This window comes from Macaca thibetana, chromosome 11, assembly GCF_024542745.1.
Source record: "Macaca thibetana thibetana isolate TM-01 chromosome 11, ASM2454274v1, whole genome shotgun sequence".
In the NCBI taxonomy this organism is placed as follows: domain Eukaryota; kingdom Metazoa; phylum Chordata; class Mammalia; order Primates; family Cercopithecidae; genus Macaca; species Macaca thibetana.
In genome coordinates this window covers 104,786,783-104,801,247 of record NC_065588.1, presented here as the reverse complement: position 1 = coordinate 104,801,247, position 14,465 = coordinate 104,786,783, and the positions used below count along the sequence as shown (strand labels likewise).

General features: G+C 40.6%; 3 protein-coding genes and 1 non-coding gene across 7 annotated transcripts in view; 3 read left to right on the top strand and 1 right to left on the bottom strand.

The window, feature by feature from the left end:
* Positions 1–14,465, top strand: part of SART3 (spliceosome associated factor 3, U4/U6 recycling protein) — a 382,087-nt gene that overhangs the window by 217,776 nt on the left and 149,846 nt on the right. The gene's annotated exons all lie outside the window — the stretch shown is intronic.
* The window catches only part of SELPLG (selectin P ligand), a 304,877-nt gene that overhangs the window by 245,541 nt on the left and 44,871 nt on the right, over positions 1–14,465 (top strand). The window lies entirely within an intron of this gene.
* CORO1C (coronin 1C) overlaps positions 1–14,465 on the top strand; it is an 88,625-nt gene that overhangs the window by 53,254 nt on the left and 20,906 nt on the right. For all 3 annotated transcript variants that reach the window (XM_050749788.1, XM_050749787.1, XM_050749789.1), the window contains exon 3: positions 1,450–1,572. In XM_050749788.1, coding sequence (XP_050605745.1) covers positions 1,450–1,572 — 123 coding nt within the window. The remainder of the gene's footprint in view (positions 1–1,449; positions 1,573–14,465) is intronic.
* Positions 11,681–11,741, bottom strand: LOC126931878 (U7 small nuclear RNA). The gene has a single exon (XR_007717987.1). It is a non-coding gene; the product is annotated as a U7 small nuclear RNA (small nuclear RNA).

The window sequence follows — 14,465 nt, the reverse complement described above, 5'->3', positions numbered from 1 at the left end:
CTGAAGTTTAGAGAGATTACATGACTTGTCTAAAATCACCTGCTGTTTAATCGGTAGAGCATGGATTTGAACCCTTACCTGTCTGATTCCAGAGCCTGTGGTCTTTACATGTTAGCGTTCTGCTTCTCTGGAGATTTGCACAGTCAAGTTAAATTGGAGAAATCGTAGAAATTTATGTTCTTGAAAAATTGCTAAGAAGCCCGCCCCAGTGTTGGGATGATTTGCCATATAAGGGCAAAAACAACAAAAAATAGATTCAGCCATACGTTGCAGTGATTCCTTTCTGTGTACCTGCTCTTACAGCATACACAGCTTCAGCATGGACTGGCATTAAGCTGTTTTAAAAAGGAAACCACTTTCATGCACCCGTTGTTAACAACAGCAGTTGTCTTAGTTGACACAAAATTGGTCTGATAACCCTGGTTGGTTTGCTAGATTCAAATGTGTGACATGAACAAATCGTGGCAGCTATTTATGACCAACATTAAGCATTTTAGTCTTAATCAGATGTGGAAGTGGCTGATGGGTGAGGTCTAAGTTGGTGTTAACTAGACTGGCTGGCTGGCATTTCTGTTGATTGAAGATAGCAGAGACTGAGACATTAAAATGTAGTAGGCTCTTTAGACCCTAAGTGATAGCTAAAGCTTTTTTTTTTTTTTTAACTTTAACTTTTAAAATTTTCTTTTCTTTTTTCTTTTTTTTTTTTTTTTTTCTTCTCTTTTTGAGACAGAGTCTCACTGTGTCACTAGGCTGGAGTGCAGTGGTGCGATCTCAGCTCACTGCAACCTCCGCCTCCCGGGTTCAAGCGATTCTCCTGCCTCAGCCTCCTGAGTAGCTGGGACTACAGGCGCTCACCACCACGCCCGGCTAATTTTTGTATTTTTAGTCGGGGTTTCACCATGTTGGCGAGGATAGTCTCAATCTCCTGACCTGCTGATTCACCTGCCTCAGCCTCCCAAAGTGCTGGGATTATAGGCGTGAGCCACCGCACCCAGCCTTTAAATTTTCATAGTGCCATTCATTTCCAGAACTGGTAATTTATATATTTGAGGATATTGTCTTATTGTATTAAAAGTTATATTTCACATTTTGAATAATACCAAGGTTTAGGGATTTTTTTAAAAGCCATAGAACATCCTTTTAATTTACAACTTGGTTATTTAGAATTGTATTCTGGTAAAAAGACTTTCATATTCTCTTTTGCTATGTCTGCTAGTGCAGTTGATTACATCTTTTTGGTTCTAGGGATTTGGATTCTTGTAATTTGATGGCGTGTCCTTGGTAGTGGCTTTTTCTAGAAGTGAAAGTTGATATTTACTATACGATGTCATCATATCTAGACAATTGAGAGTTTTGGGTGGAGGTAATACAGGAGAAATGGGCCTAAGAAAATGTATAACCTCTGTAGTGTTGATGTTACGTAATAGGTTTGTTTCTCTCTTCTTTCAGACTGGTCGAATTGACAAATCCTACCCTACAGTATGTGGCCACACAGGACCAGTGCTGGACATAGACTGGTGCCCACATAACGATCAGGTCATTGCCAGCGGTTCAGAGGACTGCACGGTCATGGTAAGCTCCCAGGGTGTTGCATGCACGCAGGCCAGTGGGACTCACCTACTGCTTTCAAAAGCATGTGTGTGAATGTGTGTGTATGTATAGAGGCTTGAAAAGCAGAAAGTTATAGCAGTTTTGACTGTCTGTTGGATTTTACAAGAATTTACTACATTTAAGTTTAATTACAGATAATCCTTTCAACAAGCCCTTAAATCAAAAGGTTGTACTGCAGTGTCCTTTTTTTTTTTTTTTTTTTTTTTTTGAGATGGGGTCTCACTCTGTCACCCAGGCTGGAGTGCAGTGTCATGATCTCAGCTCACTGTAACCTCCGCCTCCCAGGTTCAAGTGATTCTTCTGCCTCAGACTCCTGAGTAACTGGGATTACAGGCATCCGCTGCCACACCTGGCTAATTTTTGTATTTTTAATAGAGATGAGGTTTCACCATGTCAGCCAGGCCGGTCTCGAACTCCTGACCTCAAGTGATTTGCCTACCTTGGCCTCCCAAAGTGCTGGGATTACAGTCTTTTCTGTGAGTGTATTTGTGTATGTGCTTATTGACAGTTGACATCTCTGTCGGAAGATTTTAGGGAAAGTAAAATGACTTTTCAGTAATTCTGTAATGCCATTTGACCACATGAATTTCCCCTCGCCCCAAAAGAAGATAAAAAACTGCTGGCACAGACTCTACAAGACAGTGACGTAAGATGCCAAAGTTATGCAGATAAAATGGGATGTGTCACAGGTGGTAAAAGACAGTTTTTGCAATTGCTTATTTCCAAGCTAACGGCAGAAATTGTGTTCTGTCCAGTGGACCCTGGTTAAGAAAGTCCTTTTCATAAAGATATACAAACAAACAAAAAACGTGAAAGGTGAATTAAGCACTTCACATTCCCTCCTTTAGTTTCCAAAAGTAGGTTATGTGTGAAACAAGGCTTTGGAGTACTTTTTAATATGATTTCTTGTTCTTGGTTATGATTTTTAACTTTAAAATGTGATTATTGGTTTGGGTCAGTTTTTAATGCTAGCCCAAAATAGGTTGAAAAGGTTAGGCATAAGCACAAATGGGAGTACTGCTGCCCCTGAAATAAGGGAAGATGGTCTCTAATTAATTTGGTAAGCAGTCTCGCACATGTCAGGTAGACAGCTTGGAGAACTATGCTACTTTTATTTTCCTCTCTGTTGGCTGTAGACTGAAACATTGTTTGGAAAGCTTTATTAATTAAAATTATTTTACATAAACACAAATTAATTCCTGAACTGTGTCATTTAAACATTTACCCGCTTTTCCTCATGGGCTTTTGGCTGGGAATGTCTCCTCCTGTGATCTCATAATTTTGGCAGCTAAAGCATATTAAGGAAATATGCTGCTGTGAAAGGGAATTGTTCTGTTTAATGTGCCTTGCTAAATTGATCATTTTAATGGCCACGGACACATTTTGCTAAGAGAAAGGAATATTATTTAGACCTGATGCCAGAATTTTTTTTTTTTTTTTTTTTTTTTTTGAGATGGAGTCTCACTTTGTCCCCCAGGTTGGAGTGCAATGGCATGATCTCAGCTCACTGCAACCTCTACCTCCCAGGTTCAAGCGATTCTCCTGCCTCAGCCTCCCGAGTAGCTGGGATTACAGGCCTGCGCCACCACGCCCAGCTAATTTTTATGTTTTTAGTAGAAACGGAGTTTCACCATGTTGGCCAGGCTGGTCTTGAACTCCTGACCTCAAGTGATCCACCCGCCTCAGCCTCCCAAAGTGCTGGGATTACAGGCACAAGCCATCACGCCCGACTCGGATGCCAGAATCTTAAACGGAGAGTCTGAACCTCTTTTGAAGAAGCAGGTTTGATCCATCCTCTGGCTCTCCCTGTCTCTAGCATTATCCTTTAAAAAAAAAAAAAGGATAACGTTATCCTTTAAAAAAAAAAAAGTGTGTATTATAAAACAGAAAAACACACCAAATAGTTAAGTAAAAAAGTGAATTCAGGGAGTTAAGTGATTTATGACATAGCGAACACTATGTAACCACCTTCCATGTCAAAAAGTAGAACTTTCCCAACCTCCTCGGACTTCTCCATGTGCCCCATCCCAGTCCAACACCCTTCCTCCCTCTCAAAGTAACCACTCTCCTGACTTTTGTAATACTCATTTCCTTGCCTTTCTTTGTAGTGGTAATCACTCAAGTGTATACCTCTAGACTCTATAGACTGGTCTTGCCAGTTTTAAAAACTTTAAGTCTTAATCTGAAGATTCTTTCTTCATCATTTTCTTTTTCCTACAATGTATCTATGCAAAAGCCCTGACGTTTGACCTGTGCTTTTCAGCCATCTGGATTTTGCTGATTGTATCCTCATGTTGCAGTGGAACTTACTCCTCTGTCCTCTGAATTTCCTGCAGATTGGCAGCTGGAACCTGAAGTGCGGTCAGATTCAGGTTCTGTCCTTTTGGCAAGACTGTATTGTTCCCATTATGTTCTTCCATACGTTAGGAAGCACATGATGTCACGATGTCTGGGTTTCATTCTTTTTCGATTCGTGCATTCTGTGCCTATATCCAGTCATTCACTAGGGGTCGCAATATGGTGACAGTAAATTCTGTCATTTTGTTTTCAATTTTTAGCTGGTAAAATTTTATAAGATGATGCCCTGACTTGCATACTTTTTAGTTACCAAATAGTATAGTTCATTTAGGAAAGCAGGATAAGTGCTTGATTCTTTCCTTTTATTTACCCAGTTCTCAAGATAATGAATTGATTGTCTGTCATCCTCAGAAGGTGACAAATTAGGGTTTTTTCCCCCCTTTCCTTTCATTTTGAAATTATGGATTTGAATATATTTGATGGGTTCAATCCATTATAATTCTTATCTCAAAGCTGACTTTCTCGCCTTTTCCAGTGGAAACCTCTTCAAGATTTCTGAGTCCTTTTGAAATGACCCTTGTAGTCTTTGATAGATTCCTTGCTGTGTGATATGCTGAGGTGTTTCAGGTTCACTTTGGACATCCCTGCCCAAGCCATTTCTTTCAGACCTCCTGGTTTATTTTAAGGGAAAATTATATCTCTTAAGTATGCAGTAGCATTATGTCTAAAAAAAAAATGTGTGTGTGTGTGTGTGTATTAATTTAAAAATACTGTATTACCAAAGAGAGTGTAATCTTTTTGTTGTGGAGGGTTTCCCCTCCATGTTGATGGCTGCTGACTGATGAGGGTGGTGGTTGCTGAAGGTTGGGCTGGATGAGGCAATGACAATAAAGTTTGTCATATTGATTGACTTGGCCTCTCATGAAATCTTCCTCTGTAGCATGTAATGCTGTTTGATAGCATTTTACCCACCGTAGAGCTTCTTTCAAAATTGGAGTCAGTCCTCTCAAACCCTTTTGCTGCCTTATCAACTAAGTTTATGTAGGTAATATTCTAAATGTTTTGTTGTCATTTCAACAGTGTTCACAGCATCATTACCAGGAGTACATTCCATCTCAGGAAACTGTTTTATTTGCTTTTCCATAAGGAACAACGCCTCATCTGTTCAAATTTTATCATTAGATTGCAGCAATTCACTCACATCTTCAGGCTCCACTTTTTATTCTCTACTTCTGTATTTCCACCATATCTACAGTTACTTCTTCCACCAAAGTCTTGAACTCCTCAAATGTTGATATTTTGAACTCCTTCCATGAATCATGAATTTTCTTAATGTCACCTAAAATGGTTAATCCTTTCTAGGTTTGTTTGTTTTTTTTTGAGACGGAGTCTTGCTCTGTCGCCCAGGCTGGAGTGCAGTGGTACGATCTCGGCTCACTGCAACCTCCGCCTCCCATGTTCAAGCGATTCTCCTGCCTCAGCCTCCCGAGTAGCTGGGACTACAGGCGCGTGCCACCATGCCCAGCTAATTTTTTGTATTTTTAGTAGAGACAGGGTTTCACCGTATTAGCCAGGATGGTCTCCATCTCCTGATCTCGTGATCCGCCCGCCTTGGCCTCCCAAAGTGCTGGGATTACAGGCGTGAGCCACTGCACCCGGCCCAGAAGGTTTTTAATTCACTTTGCCCAGATCCATCAGGGGAATCACTATCAGTGGTAGCTGTAGCCTTATGAAATGTATTTCTTAAATAAGAAGACTTGGCCGGGTGCGGTGGCTCACGCCTGTAATCCCAGCACTTTGGGAGGCCAAGACGGGCAGATCACGAGGTCAGGAGATCGAGACCATCCTGGCTAACACGGTGAAACCCCGTCTCTACTAAAAATTCATTTAAAAAAATGAACCGGGCGTGGTGGCGGGTGCCTGTAGTCCCAGCTACACGGGAGGCTGAGGCAGGAGAATGGTGTGAACCCGGGAAGCGGAGCTTGCAGTGAGTGGAGATCGTACCACTGCACTCCAGCCTGGGTGACAAAGCAAGACTCCTTCTCAAAAAAAAAAAAAAAAAAAGACTTGCAAGTCAAAATGATTCCTTGTTCCAAGGGCTGCAGAATTGGTGTTAGCAGGTGAAAACAACGTTAGTCTCCTTGTACATTTTCATCAGAGGTCTTGGGTGATAAGGTGCATTGTTGATGAGCAGTAATATTTTTAAGGAATCTTTTTTTTTCCTGATCGGTAGTTCTCAATGGTGGACTTAAAATATTCAGTTAACCATGCAGTAAACAGATGTGCTGTCATTCATGCTTTGTTTTTCCATTTCTAGAACACAGACAGAGTAGATTTAGCATAATTCTTTTTTTTTTTTTTTTTTTTTTTGAGACGGAGTCTCGCTCTGTCGCCCAGGCTGGAGTGCAGTGGCGCTATCTCGGCTCACTGCAAGCTCCGCCTCCCGGGTTTACGCCATTCTCCTGCCTCAGCCTCCCGAGTAGCTGGGACTACAGGCGCCCGCCACCTCGCCCGGCTAATTTTTTTTGTATTTTTAGTAGAGACGGGGTTTCATTGTGTTAGCCAGGATGGTCTCGATCTCCTGACCTCGTGATCCGCCCGTCTCGGCCTCCCAAAGTGCTGGGATTACAGGCTTGAGCCACCGCGCCCGGCCTCGATTTAGCATAATTCTTAAGGGCCATAGGATTTTTGGTGCGGTAAATGAACATTGGCATCAACTTAAAGTCACCAGCTGCATCAGCCTGTAACAAGACAGGCAGCTCATCTTTTGAAGCTTTGAAGCCAGGCATTGACTTCTCCTCTCTAGCCATGAAAGTTCTCGGTGGCATCTTCTTTCAGTAGAAGGCTGTTTCATCTACATTGAAAATGTGTTGTTTAATGTAGCCACCTTCATCAATGATCTTAGCCAGATCTTCTGGATAACTTGCTGCAGCTTCTCCATCAGCACTTGCTGCTTTCCCTTGTACTTTTATATAATGGATATGGCATCTTTCCTTAACCTCATGAACCAACCTCTGCTAGTTTCCAACTTTTCTTCTGCAGCTTCCTCACCTCTGTCAGCCTCCATAGAATTGAAGAGAGTTAGGACTTTGCTCTGGATTAGGCTTTAGCTTAAGGGAATCTTGTGGAATCTTTAGTGGTCTGGATATTTCTATCCAGACCACTAAAACAAAGGCTGTTTTTGCTTTTTTGTCATTCATGTGTTCACTGGAGTAGCACTTTTAATTTCCTGAACTTTTCTTTTGCATTCACAACTTGGCTAACTGGCTTAAGAGGCGCTTAGCTTTTAGCCTGTTTCAGCTTTCGACATGGCTTCCTCACTAAGCTTAATCATTTCTAATTTTTGATTTAAAGTGAGAAATGTGCAACTCTTCCTTTCACTGAAACACTTAAAGGTCATTTAGGGTTATTAGTTGGCCTAATTTCAATGTTGTTATGTCTCAGGTAATAGGGAGGCCCAAGGAGAGAAAGAGACAGGGATACAGGGAGAGCAGGTGGTGGAGCAGTGAGAAAACACACAGCGTTTATCGATTAAGTTCACTGTCTTATATGGGTGCAGTTCGTAGTGCCCCCAAAACAATTACAGTAGTAACACCAGAGATCACTTATCACTGTAACAGGTACAGTAATAACAAAAAAGTTTGAAATGCTGCAAGAATTACCAAAATGGGACACAGAGACAGTGAACACATGCTGTTGGAAAAATGGTGCGGATAGACTTGCCTTAGGGCTGATACGAAACTTCAATTTGTTTAAAAAAAAAACAAAAACACCACCACAATATCTGTGAAGTGCAATAAAATGAGGTATGCCTGTATTTACCTAACCTCTTTAATTAATATTAATCACATCTCCATCTCCTTTCTTCCACATACAGAATGCAGGATCTTAGGGATACAGAAGGAGAATTAGAGTATCCTTATCTACCTCATTTGTCTTATCACATTATACATATAATAGTCTCAGAGTGAAAATACTAATACCACCACTGTAGTATGATTACTGAAAATTGTTAAAAAACTAAACAATTAGTTAAAAAATGAAACAACTTTTTAAAACCCATGCTATGTCTATTCTCCCTCCGTTTAAAAATGATGTATTCTGTATTTTCAAGACCACATCGCTGTTACATTCAACAGTCTCTCCTCTCTTGGTTCTGTGAGTAACTACATTGAAGTGCACTCCATCAATCATTGTGTCAATCTCGCACCAGGCATTTGGATCATCTGAAGCTTGTTCTTGGGTGGATTCCTTAAGAAGGGGTCATGGGAACAATATTCTCTGAATTCTTGTATACTGATAATAACTTATCTGTGATCTTTTTACTTGAAAGTGAGTTTTTCTGAATATAAAATTATTGGGCAGGGACAGTGCCTCACACCTGTAATTCCAGCAGTTTGGGAGGCCGAGGCAAGTGGACTTTTTGAGCCCAGGAGTTCAAGACCAGCCTGGGCAACATGGTGAAACCCCGTCTCTACAAAAAATAAAAAATTAGCTGGGTGTGGTGGTGAGTCCCTGTGGTCCCAGCTACTTGGGAGTCAGGTGGGAGGACCTCTTGGGCCTTGGAAGATCAAGGCTGCATTGAGCCGTGATCGTGCCACTGCACTACAGCCTGGTTAACAGAGTGAGACCGATCCTGTTTCTAAATAAATAAATAAAATTATTGACTCACAGTTTTTCCTTGAGTATCTAAATACCTTATTCCATTTTCTTTTGGCATAGGTATTGCTGTCAAAGTCAGATTATAATCTAATTTCCTTTCCCTTGTAAATCATATGCTCTTTTTGCCTAAATGTTCGTAAGATTTTTCTTCTTCAAATATAGCTCTTGTTATCCATATGCTTTGTCTTCTTTACTTCTCTTTAGTAGTTGTCAGTTTCTCTTCAAACCTCTTTTCTTTTTCTTCCCTCCCCTTCCCTTCCCTCCTTTTCTTTCTTTTTTCGAGACAAGGTCTTGCTCTGTCACCCAGGCTGGAGTACAGTGGCAGGATCATGCCTTGACCTCCTGGGCTCAAGCAGTCCTCCCACTTCAACCTGCTGAGTAGCTGCAACCACAGGCATTTACCACCATGTCCAGCTGATTTTCTATTTTTTTTGTAGAGACGAGGTTTCTCACAATGTTGTCCAGGCTGGCCTCTAACTTGTGGCCTCAAGCATTCCTCCCAGCTTGGCCTTCCAAAGTGTTGGGATTACAGGTGTGAGCCACCATGCTAGGCCCCAAACCTTTTTTTTTGTTTTTTCTTTTTTAGATTTTATTATTATTATTATTTTGCTCTTTTCCTTTTATTTCTTTTGGGGGCATTATTTGTTGTGTTTATTTGCTCTTGTGTTCTTTCTTGGTTTGTCTTCATTTATTTCTAATTTTTTTCTTGATTTCTGTCACTTTATTTTTTGAGTTTTTCAAGTTCTGATTTATAATGTTTTATATATTATTTTCTTATTTTGAATTACTATAATGTAGTTTTTATCTCTTTTGAGCATGTCTTTTTAGCATCTTTATATTGTCTAAAGGGATGTTATTCTGTGTCTTATTCTCTTTTGTTCTGACAGTAATTTTGGAATTCAACCTTGATTTTTTTTTTCTTGCTTATTTTTATGTGGATTTAATTTTCCCAAGCTTTTTAGATGGTGGCTTGGTTCAGAGAGCTGCTCTAATTTCACAGAGCTCCCTCTCTGACATCTTCAGATAGTGTTCAGAAACATGGTGCCTTGCTTTCTGAGATTTCCTGGCCTGGCTTTTATGTAGCCTCTCTTATGCTTTTATCCCTCTTATTTCTATCCTGCTGAAATTCGCTTTCATTTCCTGGAGTGTCTGCTTTGTGGGCCCATCTGGAAGGGAGCCCTCTCTGGGTGATTTTGAGAGTGCTGGGGTCTAGATTGTGCCTGCGTCTTCAGACCTTTTAAATTCAGTACTCCTATGCCCAGCTTCTGTTGGGAAAAGCAAAATCCTTCCCAGTTTCTACTGCTGATCTCACACCGGCCTGCTGCCCTTGGGTCTGTCAGGTGTCCCCTTGCTGTCCCCTCCCACACAAACCCGAGGCCGATCACATGCAGGTCGTGTGGTTGTTGGTGTTTGCTCCCACCCACTTGAATTTTGGGGATATCACCTAGTTTGTGTAAATGTTGTCCCTGGATTTTTGTTTTATTTTGTTTTCTGCTAGCTTTGTATTTTTATGGAGGGACTTTGGAAAACCCCCCAAACAATGCTGCCACTGAGATTCTGCCATCTCCCAGAATCCTCAATGTTGCCCTTTTACTGGCATTGCTGGAGTGCACATTTTGTAAATTAAATAATGCTTTGGGATAAATCTTTCTAATTTAAAAAAGTCTTTAAGTGTAGAACTAATATTTAAATCACCCTTTAATCACTTAATATCCCCCATATCATGTTATTATTGGAGTAATTGAAGCTTGTATAGCTTAGCAGTTGAAATGAAAGTTTAAAGAAATATTTGATCTTCTCTTAGCCTACCTGCTTCTTAATACCTTATTTTCCACCTTGCTCTTCTGAAGGTAAAAGAACACTGTACTATAGATCAAATGGTTTCAGACAACACCCGCCGTCCACCCCCGCCCTTTTTTTTTTTTTTTTTTTTTAACAGAAAAGCTCTGTGTAGTTTCTCAAGCCTAGGCTATTGGTAGTAGCTCATGAGCTACAAATAGTAGACAGTATAACAATGCTTAGTTTTAGAAGAAGAAGGATACCAAGGAGAGCCTGAGAGTAGGAGCTCTGAGCATTTGCAGGTTGCTTCGCTTAAATACTCTCAGCCCCGATTGCCTTACATATAATATGGAGGTATGATAATAATAATTATGCCTATCAAGAGAGTCAAAAGGAAGTTGTAAATGTATAATGGGCTGTTATTTTTTGTAATGGGGATTTTGATGTATACCTATAGTGGATTCCTAGCAGCAAGAGTACCTTTAATAGATATTTTGTAGAAAAATACATGGAACCAGTTTATCAAATGAACTATAAAAGAATAAAAGTAATATTTAAAAAACTGCTTTTGGGATTACTTATGGTATATAAATCCATGAAGTCCTAAGCATTGAAGTGTTGGTTTGCTAATTTTGTGGGCATTGATTTAGTGACAGCCACTTTGCAGTTTTAGGAGAGGGAATACCAATCTTAAGATACATCCCCCCATTGTTTAGGCGGGGCTTCTTGCATCCTAAAAGTAAATTATATTGACACAGTTTACCTTTCATGTACTACTTTGTGAAATAGCGTTTTATACTATCACACAGCAGTTGTGTAAATCCTACTCCTGGAAACTACACTTCACTCCTACCTTTTGCAAAGTTTTGGCTCTGTGAGTTCTTTTCTTCAGAAGGATCTTCTCAAAGAGAGTTTTAAGATTGTGGCTACCTAAGTATTTTACTTGGGGAAATTTTAGCTCCAAGAAAATAATAGTGCTTTAAATAATACAAAGAGCAGCCAAGTTAAGTTTAGTGAATGATGTTGATTCAACATTGTTCCTTATCTGCAGGGTAATAATCAAACACAAATGTAAAAAATGGCTAATTCGGACAATGGGGTTGCATAATTGTTCCTTCCAGAGTCTGGGAGATGGAAAGATCTTGCAAAATGATAGTCTTAATTGTCTCCAGCTATGTAATAGTCCAAATTTTTAAGTTTAAAGGACGCTTCCCCCCTTCTCTCAAATCAATTTATTCTTCTGCAGAAATAAACAAAAATAAATACCCTATCTAATCCATTTTTGCTTCCATTGTAAATTTTCCTAATATAGTTTGTTTTTGGCGGGTGGGAAGGCATTTGACAAAGACTGGAAAACCTGCTAGACAAATTCTGAAAGAGCTTTAATGCTTTCTAATATAGTTTTTACCCTGAAATAAAAATGGAAGTTGATGTTTTGGTTCCTCTCAGGCATTCAGCAGGGAGGGCTTTGTCTTAATTCCATTTTGTACAGATTGCATCTGGGCCATTTGCCAGAGGATATTATAACCCTGGCAGATCGGAACCCAACACTCGGTTCTTAGTTTTCCCGAACTCGGTGCCGCTCTGCACGTCATGGTTCATTTGGGAATGCCCTGATGCCCTACATGCAGGCCTTTGTGGGCGTCTGTGGGACGCTGTGCTGCTCTGCAGCTGCTAACCACATCTTTAAGCTTTTTCCTGTCTCATGTCTTTTCTTCATTTCCCCTTTGGAATTGGTTTCCTTAGCATTAGAAAAATAAGGTCTTTTGGGGGCTAACCCTTTTTACGGCTGTAACTCTAGCCCTAGCACAGTAGCAAGTTCATGATGGGTGATTAAAATAGGGAAACAGTGTCTGGAAAGCAGTATTTGAAAAATAAAACTATTAATTAATTGTACTTTAAAATTAGTACATGAAAGAAACCCAAGTGTTTTAGTTTTCCTTTTTTCTTGTTGGGATTGTTCTCTTGAGTTGTTCTTTTTCCATATCCAGGCTTTCACGTGTGAAAAGGATGCCCATGATACAGTAGTTCTGAACATGTGCTTAAAGTTGTTTTTTTCTAGAACCACAATAGGATTTTACTGATGGATTCACTTATTCATGTAGGAGCCCTTGGAACTGATTTCATTTTTTTGGTTATACAGATGAGAGGTTTCTATGTTGTGCAGCCTGGCCTCGAACGCCTAGCCTCGCCTCCTTATGCACCAGGACAACAGACCTGAGCCCCAGCAGCTCCTCTGATTTCATTTTTGTCCTTTCAAAACAAAACAAAACATTGTCATAGTAATGTGTTGTCCAAATAGAAAATGTTAGGAACACACAGCATTATTTAAATTAAGAAAATAAAATAAAAGAGAGGGAGTAGGGATAACTTGTACTCTTTGCTGTGCTGAGATGCCTACTCTGGGTGTTTTATGTCTGTTTTCCTCTGCACTCACTGCATACAGGTTTGAGAAAGCTGGTTGGTATTACAATACCAGTCTGTAGCCATAGAACAAAGAAAAGCTAAGCCTTCTCAGAGATCAGATCTGTCGTTACTGTGGTAATTGGCCTAGGTATAAACCAGAGCTTTCACACATATGATATCTTGGGTGTAAATTAGTTAGTATTAATTAATTGGGTACAGTGCTGAATTAATTTGAAGACAAGACTCCTTCTAAGAAATTCTGATGTTCAGACCTAGAAATATATATGAGGTCATAGTGGTCATATTAACAGCAAGAAAAGTCATCATGAAAATATGGTAGGCTCCTTTTTTTTTTATTTTGCCATGCGCTATTCTAAGCCTTTATGTGCATGATTATATTTAGTTATCGTATCAGCACAGTAAGCCATGAGCATGGCCTATTTTACAACTTAGGAAACAGGCTCAGAGAGTGACAGTTTTGTCAAGGGTCACACAGCTGATAAAAGGCCCAGCCAGACCCAGATCTGTCTAGCTCCAAAGAAAGCCCCATGCTCTTCTCCCTCATTGCAGTATTTCCTATTAGGGTAGTGTTTTGGGGCATGCAAAATGTTTGAGCTCATTTAACCCTTCTAGTAACCCCTGAGTAAGCACAGCTGTCCCCAGTATCAAGGAAATTCAGGCTCCCGGAAGTGAAATCCCTCCTTAATGCTAACATGACCAATTAGTGTCCCAGCTCTGACAGGAGCCTGTGTCTTCTGACACCCAGACCAGCATCCCATATTACATACAAAAGGGCCAAACATGTACCAAGTGGTGCTTCTGTTTGTTGTTGTCCCTGAGCTGCAGGAACATCAGTCCAAACCTGCAAGCCGTCACCCGAAGTAGCAGACAACCCTGAAGAGGGCAGAGAGCCACATAATGACAGTCCTGTGAGCAGGGCCTGTGGGCGCCAGCCAGAGCACATGTATGCTGGTGTGGAAAGACCTGCAGACCGCCCCCAAGCCCCCAGCTCTTTCCACAGTCCACTGTAGAGAACACCATCCCCTCTTTACCAGTGGATGCAAGAATTCAGTTGTCTTCTCATTTCATATCAGAGACTTTTTCACTCAACTTTCTTCTCACATTGCAGTCCTTGTGCTTACAGTATTATTAGCTTTTTCACTCTGATGCTTTTTCCCTAGCAGCTCCTGAGCCAGCTTCTTTACGGCATTGTTTAAATGCTGCATGCACTTTTTAGAAAATTGTTCTACACATCTGTGTTTTTTATTTTGAGACTGGATATTCAATTTCTCCTTATTTTCTTCTCTACTTTCACCTAAGTCTTGTTCATCCTTAGAGGTCACCTCCTCAGGGAGCCCTCCTTGGTGAACCAAGCTTGCTTCGCAGGAAGCTTATTTCATAGTAGTGCGGTTGGCTTATGCCAGCGCAGCACTGGTTGCACTGTGTGGCTCCTAGTGAATATACAGGCAATAATAACAACTAACACCCAGTGTCTGCCTTACGCCAGGCATTCTTCTAAATGTGTCAGTTTCATGTCACCATGTTAGTCTTCAAATCGCCTCACAGAGGGCAGGTTCAATATTAAGTCCTGGAAAGGTTAGGTGAATGTCCCCAAGGTCACACCACTGATATGTGACTGAATCAGGAATTCAGTCACATCAGTCTGGCCAGAGCCCATCATCTCAGCCCTGCTGTGTACTGTCTCTGCA